Source organism: Vigna umbellata, chromosome 2, assembly GCF_029865625.1.
Source record: "Vigna umbellata cultivar VRB3 chromosome 2, Vumbellata_1.0, whole genome shotgun sequence".
NCBI lineage: Eukaryota > Viridiplantae > Streptophyta > Magnoliopsida > Fabales > Fabaceae > Vigna > Vigna umbellata.
This window is the reverse complement of record NC_142166.1, coordinates 33,031,490-33,045,307: the sequence shown is the minus strand read 5'-3', so window position 1 is coordinate 33,045,307 and position 13,818 is coordinate 33,031,490. Positions and strand designations below refer to the sequence as shown.

Sequence of the window (13,818 nt, the reverse complement as noted above, 5' to 3'; positions counted from 1 at the left end):
AAAAACTAAGATAACTCTATACACACTTAGCAATAATTCGTAACGGATACAAAAAAACAATTTACCTTGCTATAGTGAGCGAAACATTTGAAATCAACAGACCAACCAGTGAAGAGCCAAACGAGGATGTGAAGCGCAAGGAGCGCGCCTAAAACGATCGCTGCATCCACAAAGTCGAGGCTGGGAAGAATAACCGAAAGCCACGCACAGTAAAGCATGGCGAAAGGCCAAACGTCAAGGCGCCACGTCAATTGCTTCTTCCTGAGCAAATCGACGCGGTCCACAACCTTGCCGCCGACTTGGAAACTCGACATCGAATCGCCGTTGGCTTTGGCCACCGGAGTAGTTAGGGTTTGAGATTACGAAGCGTTCTAAATCTCAGATCTGACCAAAAAGGTTCAGTTCTTTAACTGTCGATGATGAGAGCGGCTAGGTTCAACCCCTCGCCACTCGCGACGATTTGGTCTCCGTTTGCGAGCGAGCGACTCTTCTCACTAAAGCTATTCTTTTTCCCTCAACGTCACCGCTAAAGCTTAACTACTTAACCATTTTCCTTTAATTTATGAATTACTTTATTATTGTTCCACATTAGAAAAAAAGATGGAGTTTAAGTTTCGGATAATTACAATATATTTTATCTTGTTATAAGTTATATATTTTGTCATCTAAATTAATTACAAATCAGTTTTAGTTAAAGCTAAGAAATAGCTTTTAAAGTAATTATTACAGCAAATAATCATTTTATTTACATGTAATCTATAATTTAATGATGATTTAAAAAGTTTACCGTTTTCATATATTTTTCTAAGAAATTTTTAAGAAAAGAAGATCATGGGAATTAACCATACACACATGCGACAAGGAAAAGAAAATTGGAATAAATATAGGAAAAATAAAAGCAAAAATGAATTAGCAACTGATAAATTTATGAAATGTGTGTATATTTTTTCTGTTTTTGGTTTTTCTATGCTCCTTTGTTATACGTGTGTATCATACGGACCGATGATCCAAGGAAGACCATATAAGATCAACCTAACCGGACGGTCCAAGGAAGACCACATAGGATCAAGGTAAGCAGCGATTAAAGCTATTGGACTAAAATTGGGTCATGATTAACTTTTCACTAATCCCAAGCCCATGACAAAAACTATAAATACAGGTCAAAGGTAAGTGGTAGGTACATTGCATTTACTACACATTTATTACTGTTCTATTGAATTGTTGAACGGTTCACACACTGACTTTAGCATCGGAGGATCTTTGACAGGTTCCCTCTTAGACGGAAAAGTAAGACAGCGGAGCTTGGAGCACGACTGGATGACAAGAAGGGAAAATTGTGAAGGAGTTTGGTGACTCAACCCCATAACCAAAACATTTTGGCGCCCACCGTGGGGCCGAGTTGCTTGATAAACCCAATGGTGACCACGAGAAACATGAGTGTTGACGACCCAGTTGAGATGATTCGAATGTTGCAACAGAAGATGGAGGAGATGCAGTAGCGCCAAGAAGCAGAACTCGTAGCAATGAGGGCTAAATAATCGGCTCGAATTGCCCAGGAGAGGGAGTCAGGAGCAAGAGAGAAGGAGGGAGAGTAGCGCGGTAAGGAGCGTGGGAAAGTTGTTGTGGAAGATAAAACCAAGCGTAGCGGTTCACTGGATGAAATATGGAAACCCACGGAACCAGAGGTCAAGGGAAGTAAGGTCAAATCCATACATGCGGAGAGTGTCGTGGAGGACAAACAGTTAGTGGTGAAAACCAAAACCTCGTCAACATTACTCCCCTTCGTCCAGGCAATCATGGACGTCCACATATCATAGCAGTTCGTCCCGCCCCAGTTTAAGATATTTGACGGGACGACGGACCCAGAAGCCCACATCAAGACCTTTTCGAACACAATGGCGTTCCATACAGGTAACGACGCCATCTGGTGCCGAGCATTCTCCTTATCATTGGAAGGGGAGGCACTCGAGTGGTTTAACTCGCTTCATCCCAATTTCATAGAGAATTTCGCAGGGTTGCAGCGCATGTTCAACCGTCAGTTCGCTGACAATAGCACTCAGGACTTGACTATCTTCGAGTTGGTCAACCTGAAGCAGGGGAAGGAAGAAACCTTGAGAGCATTCATGGATCGTTACCAGAAGATCGTCCGGCGGGTGAAGGGTTTAAGCCCGAAACTCGCCTTGCAATACGTTCTACCTACTCTCAAGCCCGGACCATTCAAGGACAGCGTCTGCCGACGAACACCCAAAACCATGGAAGAACTGCAAGAGAGGGCGACCGATGAGATAAGGGTAGAGGAGATAAAGCAGTCGTACAAGAAGGAGAATCAGGAGAGTAAAGGATAAAAGACCAACGGAAGGAAATCGGATGGTCAGACTGGGAAGTTTGGAGGGTTCAAGCAGAGAGAACCACCCAGGGGACCGCGATTTCAACAGTACACCCCATTGAATGCCCCTCGGGCGAAAATTTTTTAGGAATCCCTAATTGCTTAACTGTTCCCAGAACCAAAAAGACGACATACTCCGCCAGGGGCGGACGGCAACAAACACTGTTTGTACCATAAAAACTTGGGCCACACCACAGAAGAGTGTGTGACCCTAAAGGACAAGATAGAAGAATTAATCCGAGCGGGGCAATTAAAGAAGTACGTAAAGGTCGACCGTCCCCAAGCACCCTTGAATCGACTAAGTCCGCGACGGACTAGTCCCAAAAGACCAGGAAGACAAGAAAGGTCTAGGCATGACTGGACAGACCGTCCGCGATCTAAGAGACGGTGAAGCAGGAGCCGTAGTAGGAGTCGCGACCGTACCCTGCGGAGGCATATCAACACGATTTCTGACTGTTTCGCGGGGGGAGGATCTTCGTCGTCCGCTCGGAAGCGTCATGTGGGGGCCTTACGATCTGTTCACACGGTTGACTTTCATGTCGCCCATCACGTTCTCAGACGAAGACTTTCATGCACCCAAGCCCGATCAAGATGATCCAATGGTAGTAACAGCGGAAATTGCCTGCTACAGCGTGGGCAAGGTGCTGATTGACCAGGGAAGCTCGGTGAACATCCTTTACTAGAAAACCTTCCAGCAAATGGACATGTCAAACGATCTCATTGTCTCGTACAACGAGCAGATTGTCGGCTTCGCAAGTGAAAGGGTAGACACTAGGGGATATGTGGATTTATGCACTCGACTTGGGACCGATTGGGACAGTGAGGAGAAGATGGTTAGGTACCTGTTGGTAGAAGCTAACACCTCCTATAATGTGCTCCTAGGTGGGTCGTGTCTGAATTCCTTCGGGGCAATCGTGTCAACCCCCCACCTTATATTGAAATATCCATCCAGCAGAGGAGCAATCTACACGGTCCGGGCGGACCAGAAAACAACAAGAGAATGTTACGTGGCGGGCCTAAAGCTTCACACCCGCACGGTGAAAAGAAGGACAAGTGGGTCCGAAGTGGCCATGACGGATCTTGATCTACGGACGAGTACCGAGGACCGGCTGGAATCACCGGGGGAGACACAACCGATCCTGGTAGGAAAGGACGCCTCCGTGACCACCACTATTGCCCGAGGGCTAGAACTAGGATTAGGGAGAGAGATCCGATCCGTTTTATGGAGGAATTGAGACTTATTCGCCTGGACGGATGTCGACATGCCAGGGATCCATCCCTCGGTTATGTCACACAAATTGGCGTTGTTTAAGGAGGCGCGACCAGTAGCGCAGAAGAAGCGGTGAATGGGAGAAGAGAAGAGAAAAGTTGTACAAGAGGAGGTCAGGAAGCTGAAGGAAGCCGAATTTGTCAGGAAGGTAACATATACCACTTGGCTCGCCAATGTGGTCATGGTGAAGAAGGCCAGCGGGAAATGACGCATGTCCACCGACTATACTGACCTAAATAAGGCATATCATAAGGATTCTCATCCTTTGCCGAGCATGGACGCGTTGGTAGACGGGGCCTCGGGTCACAACATGTTAAGCTTCTTGGATGCATAGTCTGGGTATAACCAGATACCTATGTACGAACCCGACCGGGAGAAGACAACATTCATCTTAGATAAGGTTAACTTTTGTTATGAAGTTATGCCCTTCGGCTTGAAAAACGCCGGAGCCATGTACCAACGCCTAATGGATAGGATCTTTGCTGGGCAGATCGGTCGATGCATGAATGTGTATATTGATGACATGGTCGTCTGCTCCCCCGACAGCCCACAACATTTGGAAGACTTGGAAGAGGTCTTCAAACAGGTTCGGAGGTATGGGATGTGGTTGAACCCAACAAAGTGCACGTTCGGGGTGGCTGCCGGGAAGTTTCTTGGCTTCATGCTTACCGCCCGGGGAATCGAGGCTAACCCCGATAAATGTGCAGCCATGCTGGAGATGCAAAGCCCGGTCACCCTTAAAGAGGTCCAAAGATTGATCGGCCGGTTCACCGCTCTTTCGCGATTCATCCCCCGATTGGCTAAACGGGTTCGACTGGTGCTATGGAAGATGAGGAAAGGGTCGAGCAGCATGTGGGATGGTGAGTGTGAAAAAGCGTTCCAATTGGTGAAGGCCATCTTGATGAATCCACCAGTGATGAACTGCCCGTTACCCGAAGAAGAGTTGCAGATCTATTTGGACGTCTCTGAATCGGCGGTCAACGCTGTGCTACTTCAAGAACGACCCAAACCTAGGCTGGTATACTTCGTAAATCGGACCCTCCAGGAGGCCGAAACACGATACCAGCTAGTGGAGAAGATAGCCCTAGCCTTGTTGAACGCATCCAAGAGACTCCGGCCGTACTTCCAAAGCCACCAGGTCGTGGTCCAGACAGATTTTCCTATCTCCAAGATCTTAAGGAAACCTGACTTAGCAAGACGAATGGTAGGATGGGCAGTCGAAATGTCAAAGTTTGGTTTGCGATAAGGGGATCGGTAAAGGCCCAACACTTGGCTGATTTTGCCGTGGAATTGCCTCCAACAGTCAATGAGGAGTGAACCTCTACGTCGACGGAGCGTCCGGCCAGTTTGTAAGCGGGGTAGGGATAGTCTTAGAGGGCCCAAATGGCTTCTTACTAGAACACTCCTTAATCTTCAAATTCAAAACCTCTAACAATCAGGCGAAGTATGAAGCCCTGGTGGCCTGCTTAGAGTTGGCAAGGGATATGGGGGCGCGAAAGATCATATGCCGTACGGACTCCCAGCTTGTCGTACGGCATATGAGTGGGGAGTTCCAGGTGAAGGAGGAGCACTTCCTCCGGTATTTTCATAAAGCAACTGCCCTTATGAAATTATTTGATAAGGTTGATATCCGGCACATCCCCCGCGAAGGCAACACTTGAGCGGACATGTTGTCAAAGCTAAGTTCGGGGAAAAAGAAGGGGCAGTTGATGACGATTATACGCCAGGTATTACTGTAGCCGTCAGTAGAATGTTTGGCGCTGTCAAATGATGAAGTAAGGGACTGGCGAATGGAGATCCGAGAATAATGGCCCAGCAGGATGCAGCCCAACCAATTAAACCGACGGACGCCAAGAAGATTGTCCACTACCTTTTGATAGGAGACGACCTATATCAGAGAGGGTTCCCCACCCCCCTCCTCAAGTGCCTCGATAAGGAGGAAGCACAATACGTCATGAATGAGCTCCATAATAGGATCTGTGGAATCCACACCGGTCGTGGAGCTTTGAAAGCCTGGCTGTTGCGGGCCGGATACTACTGGCCGATCATGGAGGAGGACACTAGGTCCTTTACTCAGAAGTGTCTCACCTGCCAAGCCCACGCCAACAATACACACGTACCACCGCACACCTTGCACACCATGATGTCACCCTGGTCGTTCGCTCAGTGGGGGATGGACATAGTCGGCCCATTCCCCGTAGGCCGGGCGCAGAAAAAGTTCCTCCTTGTGGCGATTGACTACTTCACCGAATAGGTGGAGGCTGAACCCTTGGTGACCATCACGACGTCGCAGGTGAAAAAGTTCTGATGGAAGTTAGTGTGTCGATTCAGCCTTCCTCGAACAATCGTTACGGATAACGGACGACAGTTTGTTGACAAAAAATTGGCAGAGTTTTATGGGAGTCTGGGAATCAAGCACGTCACCAGTTCGGTGGAGCATCCTCAGACAAACGGTCAAGTGGAGGCAGTGGACAAGATGATCGTGGCCGAACTAAAGAAGCGATTGGGCGAGAAGAAGGGCGCATGGCTTGATGAGCTCCCGAAAGTGCTATGGGCTTATAGGTGTACCCCGCATGGAACAATCGGAGAGACGCCCTTCAACTTGACATATGGTATTGACGCCATGTTGTCGGTCGAGTTGGGAGAGCCCTCTCTACGACGCCAGATAGAGAACCTTCAGTTGAACGACGAGGAGCTGAGGGTAGAGCTCGACACCCTAAAGGAGCAGAGAGATCGAGCGGTTTTAAGGGCTAAAGTGTGCAGGCGAATGGTGAAAGAAGGTATAACTCTAAGATCCGACCGAGGAGCTTTCAGGAGGGCGACTTGGTGTGGAGAAAGACTGGAGAAGCACGACGGAAGGCCACTCACAGCAAACTCGCAGCCAAGAGGGAGGGACCTTTTCGAATTTCAGAGGCCTTGGGGAACGGAAAGGGTGTTTTTAATATCAAAATTAAGTTTAAAAATAACGGTTTTCAACCGTTATCAGCCGCCCATGCAATTGGATGTAGTTGAGCAAGAGCAACGTTCAACTCCCAGAGAACGGCCATTTGAAACATGGTGAAAGGTACCCGGACGCAGAGTTGATCGAAAAAATTGGCGTACATGAAAAAGAAATCATCCGGACTTGACCCCTTCCCGTGATAAACCCGCCCTTTCCTTCTACTCACTCCCGCCCGTATCAATCGGGAATCCTCCATGTCTCTGACAATGTAGAGCTAGCCAATTCTCCACGTTAACGCCTTCTTTGTAACATACTCCAATGCGAACAAACTGGCATCGTGTGGTGCCTAGTCGTACCCCGGAATAACGGTCACGTCACTAGCCGGCTCCAATGGCGCATCATCCATGGGAATACCACCCTTGAGAAGATGGATGGGTATCCCGAAGATAATCCTTTTATGCACATACGTGGGGGAGTTAGGCTCCAGCGACTGATCCTCATTATGTACAAGAGAGCTTAACCCCAATGACCGATCGAACTCTTCCAAAAAGGAGGACGACACCGAGCTTAGAGAAGAACCACGCTCGCCATCACCGCCCGTTGACCCCCTGCCACTTCTGCCCGACGAATCCAAAGAAGACTCAACATGGACGATCGACATTTATTACCTAAGGGAAAAAGAATACTCTGAAGACATAAGAAAAAGAAGAAAGAGTGAAAATGACACTGTCCCCACCCTCCTATTTATAGAAAAAAAATTTATAACCGTCAATGCATCTTCACCGTTGATGAATCAATATTTTATTGATTTCACTTAGTTTATTGTACCGGATTTAATCAAGGAATTGTGCTTGAATGTACAATATTATCCTATTTTTCCTAATTGTGCTAAATTTGATCGGAAATTCTTATTTTAACTAATTTGAATTATCTGAGCTAATTATTTTACAAGGAGAATTTGGAGATACAATTTGGGACATTCGAAGGTTAAATGAGAAATGGCAATTGAGCCCAATGCATCTCAGTCATTTCAATTTTCGCACAGTGCTGCGTGAATGTTGTGTCAACTTGTGTGTCCTCGTTTGAGTTCAATTCTTATCCGTTTTCCATGCAATTTTTTTTCATAGTTTCGTATGGATGTCTATTTTCACGTATAGTTTTTATTTTGTTCAAATTCGTTCTGTGCTGTTCCCAGTATTTTTTTTTACTCCCCTGTGTCAGTTCAGTGATTATTGTTTGAGTGTTCTAATATGTTTGCATTGTTTGCTTGTTGTTTAGTACTTGTGGTGGCTGGAATTTATCATTGGACAATGCATCTCATGGCCACAAAAAGAAATTAAATGTGGTTCTAGACTCTTAATTGGTTGCAAGGAGGTCCAAATTGTTTTGAGTTGAACAAAACAGCACATCTAGAAGATTGAAGAAATGAAGTGCATTTATGCTGGAAATGAGCTGCTCATATTTTAAGCATCACGGCTTTGATTTGTTTACGAGCACACGTGGAGGCTCACTTTCCTTTTAGGCTTGGAGGAAGCGGTGCTTCAAGAAGCAATGGGCTGGTCCAGCAAAGGGGGTGACAAGCAGAAATCAACACGTGGTCCAGCTGGAACAAGTGAGCACAGGACACATTCTTTTGGGGGTTAGCTCTCGGCCTAGGGCAGAAAAAAAGGCGGAATAGGTCCAGCCGCCACGGGAAATCTTCTCGCATTTTATGATCTTGGAAAAGGGGCAGCACATGCTGCTGTGTCACGGCTTGGATGAGTGAAAGTAAGGCACACGGTGCTAGCTTGGATAAAGGAGCCGCCAATTGCCACTTGCTTGGAGCAGTAGCGTCGAGAAGCAGTGCAGCACTGAATGCGTTTGTTTTTCCTTCATTTAAAAGGATGCATTGATTCATGGAGTAGGTGCGTTAGGGGATTCTTCTTAGAAGTCGCTGTCAAGTCCAGGGAGCACCACGGATGAAGCTTGCACACATGGAGAAGATGAGGGAAGCTGGATGGAAGCACGATGATTTTGATTTTTTTTCTTCAAGCTTAAACTAAGAATCTTGAATGCATTAATGGAAGCAGCTTGGTCATTTATTCTATTACGCTTTCTTACTGTTGATAAAATTGCATTTTATTTAATAGATAAAGCATAACTTCTTTTATCCAGCATTGATGCATTTTTCTTATTTATTTATTTTTTTTTCATGTCAATTTGTCACGCAATTTGAGCATTTAATTTTTAAATTCCAAGTTGTATTGAGCATTTAATGTTTTAGCGTAAGTATTGCATTTGAATAGAACACCAAATGTTTCTTTATTATTTGTTGCATTTTAATTAGTTCACACATCTTACTTTAGGAATGTTCGGTTCACTACTTTCATTCACTTTAATTAGTTTAATATTTTCGTTCACTATGATGTCTATTCTGTTCGGCTTCTTTATCTTCGTGCATTTCCAATTTCCTCACTTGCTTTAGAGACCGTTCGGTCTTAATGTAGAACCGTTCGGTCATCTGTAGGACCGTTCGGTCTTCACGCTTTGTTAATTCATTTCACTGTTTTCAATTATGTTTAGTTGTATTTAATTTCAAGTTTTAATTTAGTTCATTTAAAATCACAAAAACACTTTCAAAACCCCCCACTACTTGTTTGACCTGAGACTCGAACCACAATTGGTCCTTGAGAGACGACCTAGGAGTCACTTCCTAGCACTATACTACATTCTTTAATGCAATCAACTTTTGTGTGAGGTGCGACCCTCTCATCAAAATGGCGCCGTTGCCGGGGACCAACGGTTCGGTCTTAGGTTTTTGTTGTGTTTGTGTGTGTTGTGTTTGTGTGTGTTGTGTTTTGTCTTGTGTTGTGATGTGATGTGATGTGATGTTCTGTTTTGTGTGTGCGTGTTGCATGTATAAATGTGTTTTGTTTTATTTGTTTCGTGATTTTTAGTATTCTTCTTTTTCCATGTCTACCTATTTTGATTTCGTGAATACTGCTTATTCTGCCAGTGCCTCTGATTATGATTCTCCTTCTGCATGTTACTTTGATTGTGATTCATATTCTGCTGATTTGTATGTTGAGAGCAATATGGCTCATCCTCCGACTTCTGAGAGTGCTCTTTGTGAGCCGGTTTCACTTAAGGAGGATGATCTTCATTGCGATCTCACCCCTGGACTGATACATTTGCTGCCTAAGTTTCATGGTTTTGCAGGAGAATGCCCACACAGACATTTGGAGGAGCTCCACATCATGTGCTCTTCAATGAAGCCTCCAGATGTCCCTCTTGATTACATTTTCTTGAGCGCATTTCCGCATTCATTACAAGGAGCAGCTAAGGATTGGAAAGACTCTCTTCCTCTGAGATCCGTTACCGATTGGGGATATCTTGAGCATCAGTTTCTGAGCAAATTTTCCCTTGTGCAATATGCTTACAGCAACGGTCTTGGATGGAATGACCCTACCTTGGGATGGTATAATGCTCCACAGCATCAATATCAAGAACCACCATTCCAAAGTACTTTCATGCCTCCACCAGTCCAGCAATACCAAAGTCAGCAATATGATGCTCCTGCCCAAATAGCTCCTCAGCCTTCTACTTCTGAGCCTACATTGCAGGAGTTGTTGGAGCAGATGACCATGCAGAACCTTCAGTTTCAGCAAGAGAACATGCAGTTCCAGCAAGAAATAGGAGCTGCCATTCAGAGTATGACTGATCAGATAGGGCAGATGGCCACTCAACTCACTGAGGAACAGTCTCAAGATTCAGAGTTACCATTTCAGACTGTTCAGATTCCAGATGATGATGATAGTGGCATCAACATAGAAGATGGGGAGAAGAGTCATGAGCTTACTACTGCGCCACATACTTTCCCACCTTCAGATGGTCCCACTCTTGCACCTGAGGAGACTGCTGAAGATCTTGAGGACCAGGCAGGTATAAGCAGTAATTTTGAATCAGGTAGACAATTTTCATCTTCCACCACTTTTCCAATCTTTAGGGAAGTGGAGGAAAACATACCTAATTTTGACTATGCTGTCGATGATTATGCTGTTGATAGGTATGTTGGTGATTGTATTGTTGATGAGTCTGATTTTAATTCTCCCTCTCTACATGATGAGAATCAATTTTTGATATCAAATTCGTATGTTTATTCTCCATGCACTGAACATGAATCTGAATCTGTGGTTGATATTGTTTCTGAATTTGAAATTGATTCATGTTCTGAGAGTTTATCTGTTGTTCAGCCTGTTACACTAGGATTGGGTGTTATACCCCTGCATGTCATTTCTTTGGAACCACATTGCACTAACCCTATTGCAAGAGGTACAAATGAATTTGATCAACAAACACCCACAGTGGACAACAAAGGTGCTGACACTGACAAAAGCTTCAAGATCAATAGGCACCTGCTGAACCCACTCATCAACAATCACTTCTTCTTAGATCCAGCTGTGGAAGACATTTCCCTGCTTGATCAAATATGGAGGATGAAGCAATTTTTCCTCAAAACTTCCTGGCTGGATCCTGTGGTGGAAGACATCTCCTTGAAAGTCCAAAATTGGCAACTGCCACCATGACCAGGGGAGTTTTCTTTCTCTCTTCTCCCCCTTTCCGTACTTTTATTGTACTTGTCCATGATTTGTTCACTGTTCTGATTTCTGATCTTATTGTTTGTGACACATTGAGGACACTGTGTAGTTTAAGTGTGGTCTATTGGGGGAGATTTTTATTTTTCTTTGTTAGTTTTTGTTTTTCGTGTTAAATTTTTTTCTTTTCTAGGTAGTTTTGTTTTATCTTGTATACAATTTTGCATGATTCTCTTCATTTCTGGACTGTGTTAAAGTTGTAGACTCATCTTTCACTTCACTTTATTGATACTTATTGGTTTGAAATCCCTTGCTTTTCTTTGCTTGGGAAGATGATTATGATGTTTGAGAGGTTGAATTGATTGTGACAATTATCCTGTGTGAGATTTGAGCCACTTTATGTTCTTTCTTGTGTGTGATATGTCTCTTGATTGCTTGCACATATGCCTTGGCTTGACTCTTGTTGATAACTCTTGATTGATATGCATGTTTGGAAGTGATAAAGGCAGTTTTGTTTTTGAGCCTCTCTAGCCAAATAAGCTTACCTTGCTCTGATCCTTTGAAAACCATTTTTGAGCCTATACTTTCCCCCATTTCTTTGTTTTGAATGCTCATACACTAGCCCTAAGTGAAAAACCATGATTACCTTAACCTTAGGGAATTTTGGAGCTTTGGAAGTGTTTTGGGAACAAGTGTGGTCTCTTGGGGGTTTCTGATGAGTTGGCTAGTTGGTTCCTCTTCTTGTCTTGTTTTGGTAAATATATGTGTATCTTGTCTTTTACAGTTTTGTTTTGAAAAGAGAGAAAAGAAAAGAGACAGGATGAAGAAAAAAAAATATATAAAAAAAAATGATAAAAAAAAAATTTGTGAATAATGGGGTCAAAAAGAGGATTGAATTAGAGGTTTTGGGTGTGATCTGACTGTGTTTACACTTGTTCCCCACTGCTCCTCTATTTCTTTTGGTTTACAGCTTCTCATCCATATGTTATCCTCCCATGTCCTTGGCCCCATTACATCCATAAAAGACCTTTTGATTTGAACATGCATATGTTTTGAGTGATGATATTAGAGGCTTGCCAAGTTTGTTGTTGTTTGCTTTCTTGAGTGCATTGAGTTGAAATTCTTTACCTTATACACTTGAGAGAAACACTGATAGTGCATCTGTGAGGTTTTGTTACTTTTGATTCACCTCTTGAGCTGATTGATCATTTTTCCATGTCTTGAATTGCTTGGATGATTTCATGAGTATCTGCTTTCTCTGATCGATTCTGTGTTGGATATTGTCTACTTCCTTTCTTGGTCCAGTCTCCTGGAGAACTGTGTAATTTTGTTTCTGTCCTTCTTGAGTCTTTGTTTTCTGTATGCTGAGTTTGTGTCACCTCCCTAAAAGTCCTTTGAACTATTCCCTGATCTGCGTCCTGATTTTGCCCAGGAGTGCAAAGGACTAAGTGTGGTCTATTTTGATGAATCAATATTTTATTGATTTCACTTAGTTTATTGTACCGGATTTAATCAAGGAATTGTGCTTGAATGTACAATATTATCCTATTTTTCCTAATTGTGCTAAATTTGATCGGAAATTCTTATTTTAACTAATTTGAATTATCTGAGCTAATTATTTTACAAGGAGAATTTGGAGATACAATTTGGGACATTCGAAGGTTAAATGAGAAATGGCAATTGAGCCCAATGCATCTCAGTCATTTCAATTTTCGCACAGTGCTGCGTGAATGTTGTGTCAACTTGTGTGTCCTCGTTTGAGTTCAATTCTTATCCGTTTTCCATGCAATTTTTTTTCATAGTTTCGTATGGATGTCTATTTTCACGTATAGTTTTTATTTTGTTCAAATTCGTTCTGTGCTGTTCCCAGTATTTTTTTTTACTCCCCTGTGTCAGTTCAGTGATTATTGTTTGAGTGTTCTAATATGTTTGCATTGTTTGCTTGTTGTTTAGTACTTGTGGTGGCTGGAATTTATCATTGGACAATGCATCTCATGGCCACAAAAAGAAATTAAATGTGGTTCTAGACTCTTAATTGGTTGCAAGGAGGTCCAAATTGTTTTGAGTTGAACAAAACAGCACATCTAGAAGATTGAAGAAATGAAGTGCATTTATGCTGGAAATGAGCTGCTCATATTTTAAGCATCACGGCTTTGATTTGTTTACGAGCACACGTGGAGGCTCACTTTCCTTTTAGGCTTGGAGGAAGCGGTGCTTCAAGAAGCAATGGGCTGGTCCAGCAAAGGGGGTGACAAGCAGAAATCAACACGTGGTCCAGCTGGAACAAGTGAGCACAGGACACATTCTTTTGGGGGTTAGCTCTCGGCCTAGGGCAGAAAAAAAGGCGGAATAGGTCCAGCCGCCACGGGAAATCTTCTCGCATTTTATGATCTTGGAAAAGGGGCAGCACATGCTGCTGTGTCACGGCTTGGATGAGTGAAAGTAAGGCACACGGTGCTAGCTTGGATAAAGGAGCCGCCAATTGCCACTTGCTTGGAGCAGTAGCGTCGAGAAGCAGTGCAGCACTGAATGCGTTTGTTTTTCCTTCATTTAAAAGGATGCATTGATTCATGGAGTAGGTGCGTTAGGGGATTCTTCTTAGAAGTCGCTGTCAAGTCCAGGGAGCACCACGGATGAAGCTTGCACA

The 13,818-nt window shown here is 43.9% G+C and overlaps 2 protein-coding genes across 2 annotated transcripts in view; one reads left to right on the top strand and one right to left on the bottom strand.

Annotated features, from left to right (window-relative positions):
- The window catches only part of PDR2 (phosphate deficiency response 2), a 32,245-nt gene extending 31,724 nt beyond the window's left edge, over nucleotides 1–521 (bottom strand). Inside the window, exon 1 of the mRNA XM_088106589.1 lies at nucleotides 66–521. Within this exon, the coding sequence (XP_087962715.1) occupies nucleotides 66–314 (249 nt within the window). The 5' untranslated portion in view covers nucleotides 315–521. The remainder of the gene's footprint in view (nucleotides 1–65) is intronic.
- A 1,374-nt stretch (nucleotides 522–1,895) lies between these two features.
- LOC148203832 (uncharacterized) lies at nucleotides 1,896–2,345 on the top strand. The gene has a single exon (XM_088107779.1). It carries the CDS (start codon nucleotides 1,896–1,898, stop codon nucleotides 2,343–2,345), a length of 450 nt encoding a protein of 149 aa, XP_087963905.1.
- The last annotated feature ends 11,473 nt before the right edge of the window (nucleotides 2,346–13,818 follow it).

Bases quoted from the DNA above. Each gene is read 5' to 3' on its own strand.
- LOC148203832 (XM_088107779.1), top strand. From the start codon at position 1,896: ATGGCGTTCCATACAGGTAACGACGCCATCTGGTGCCGAGCATTCTCC.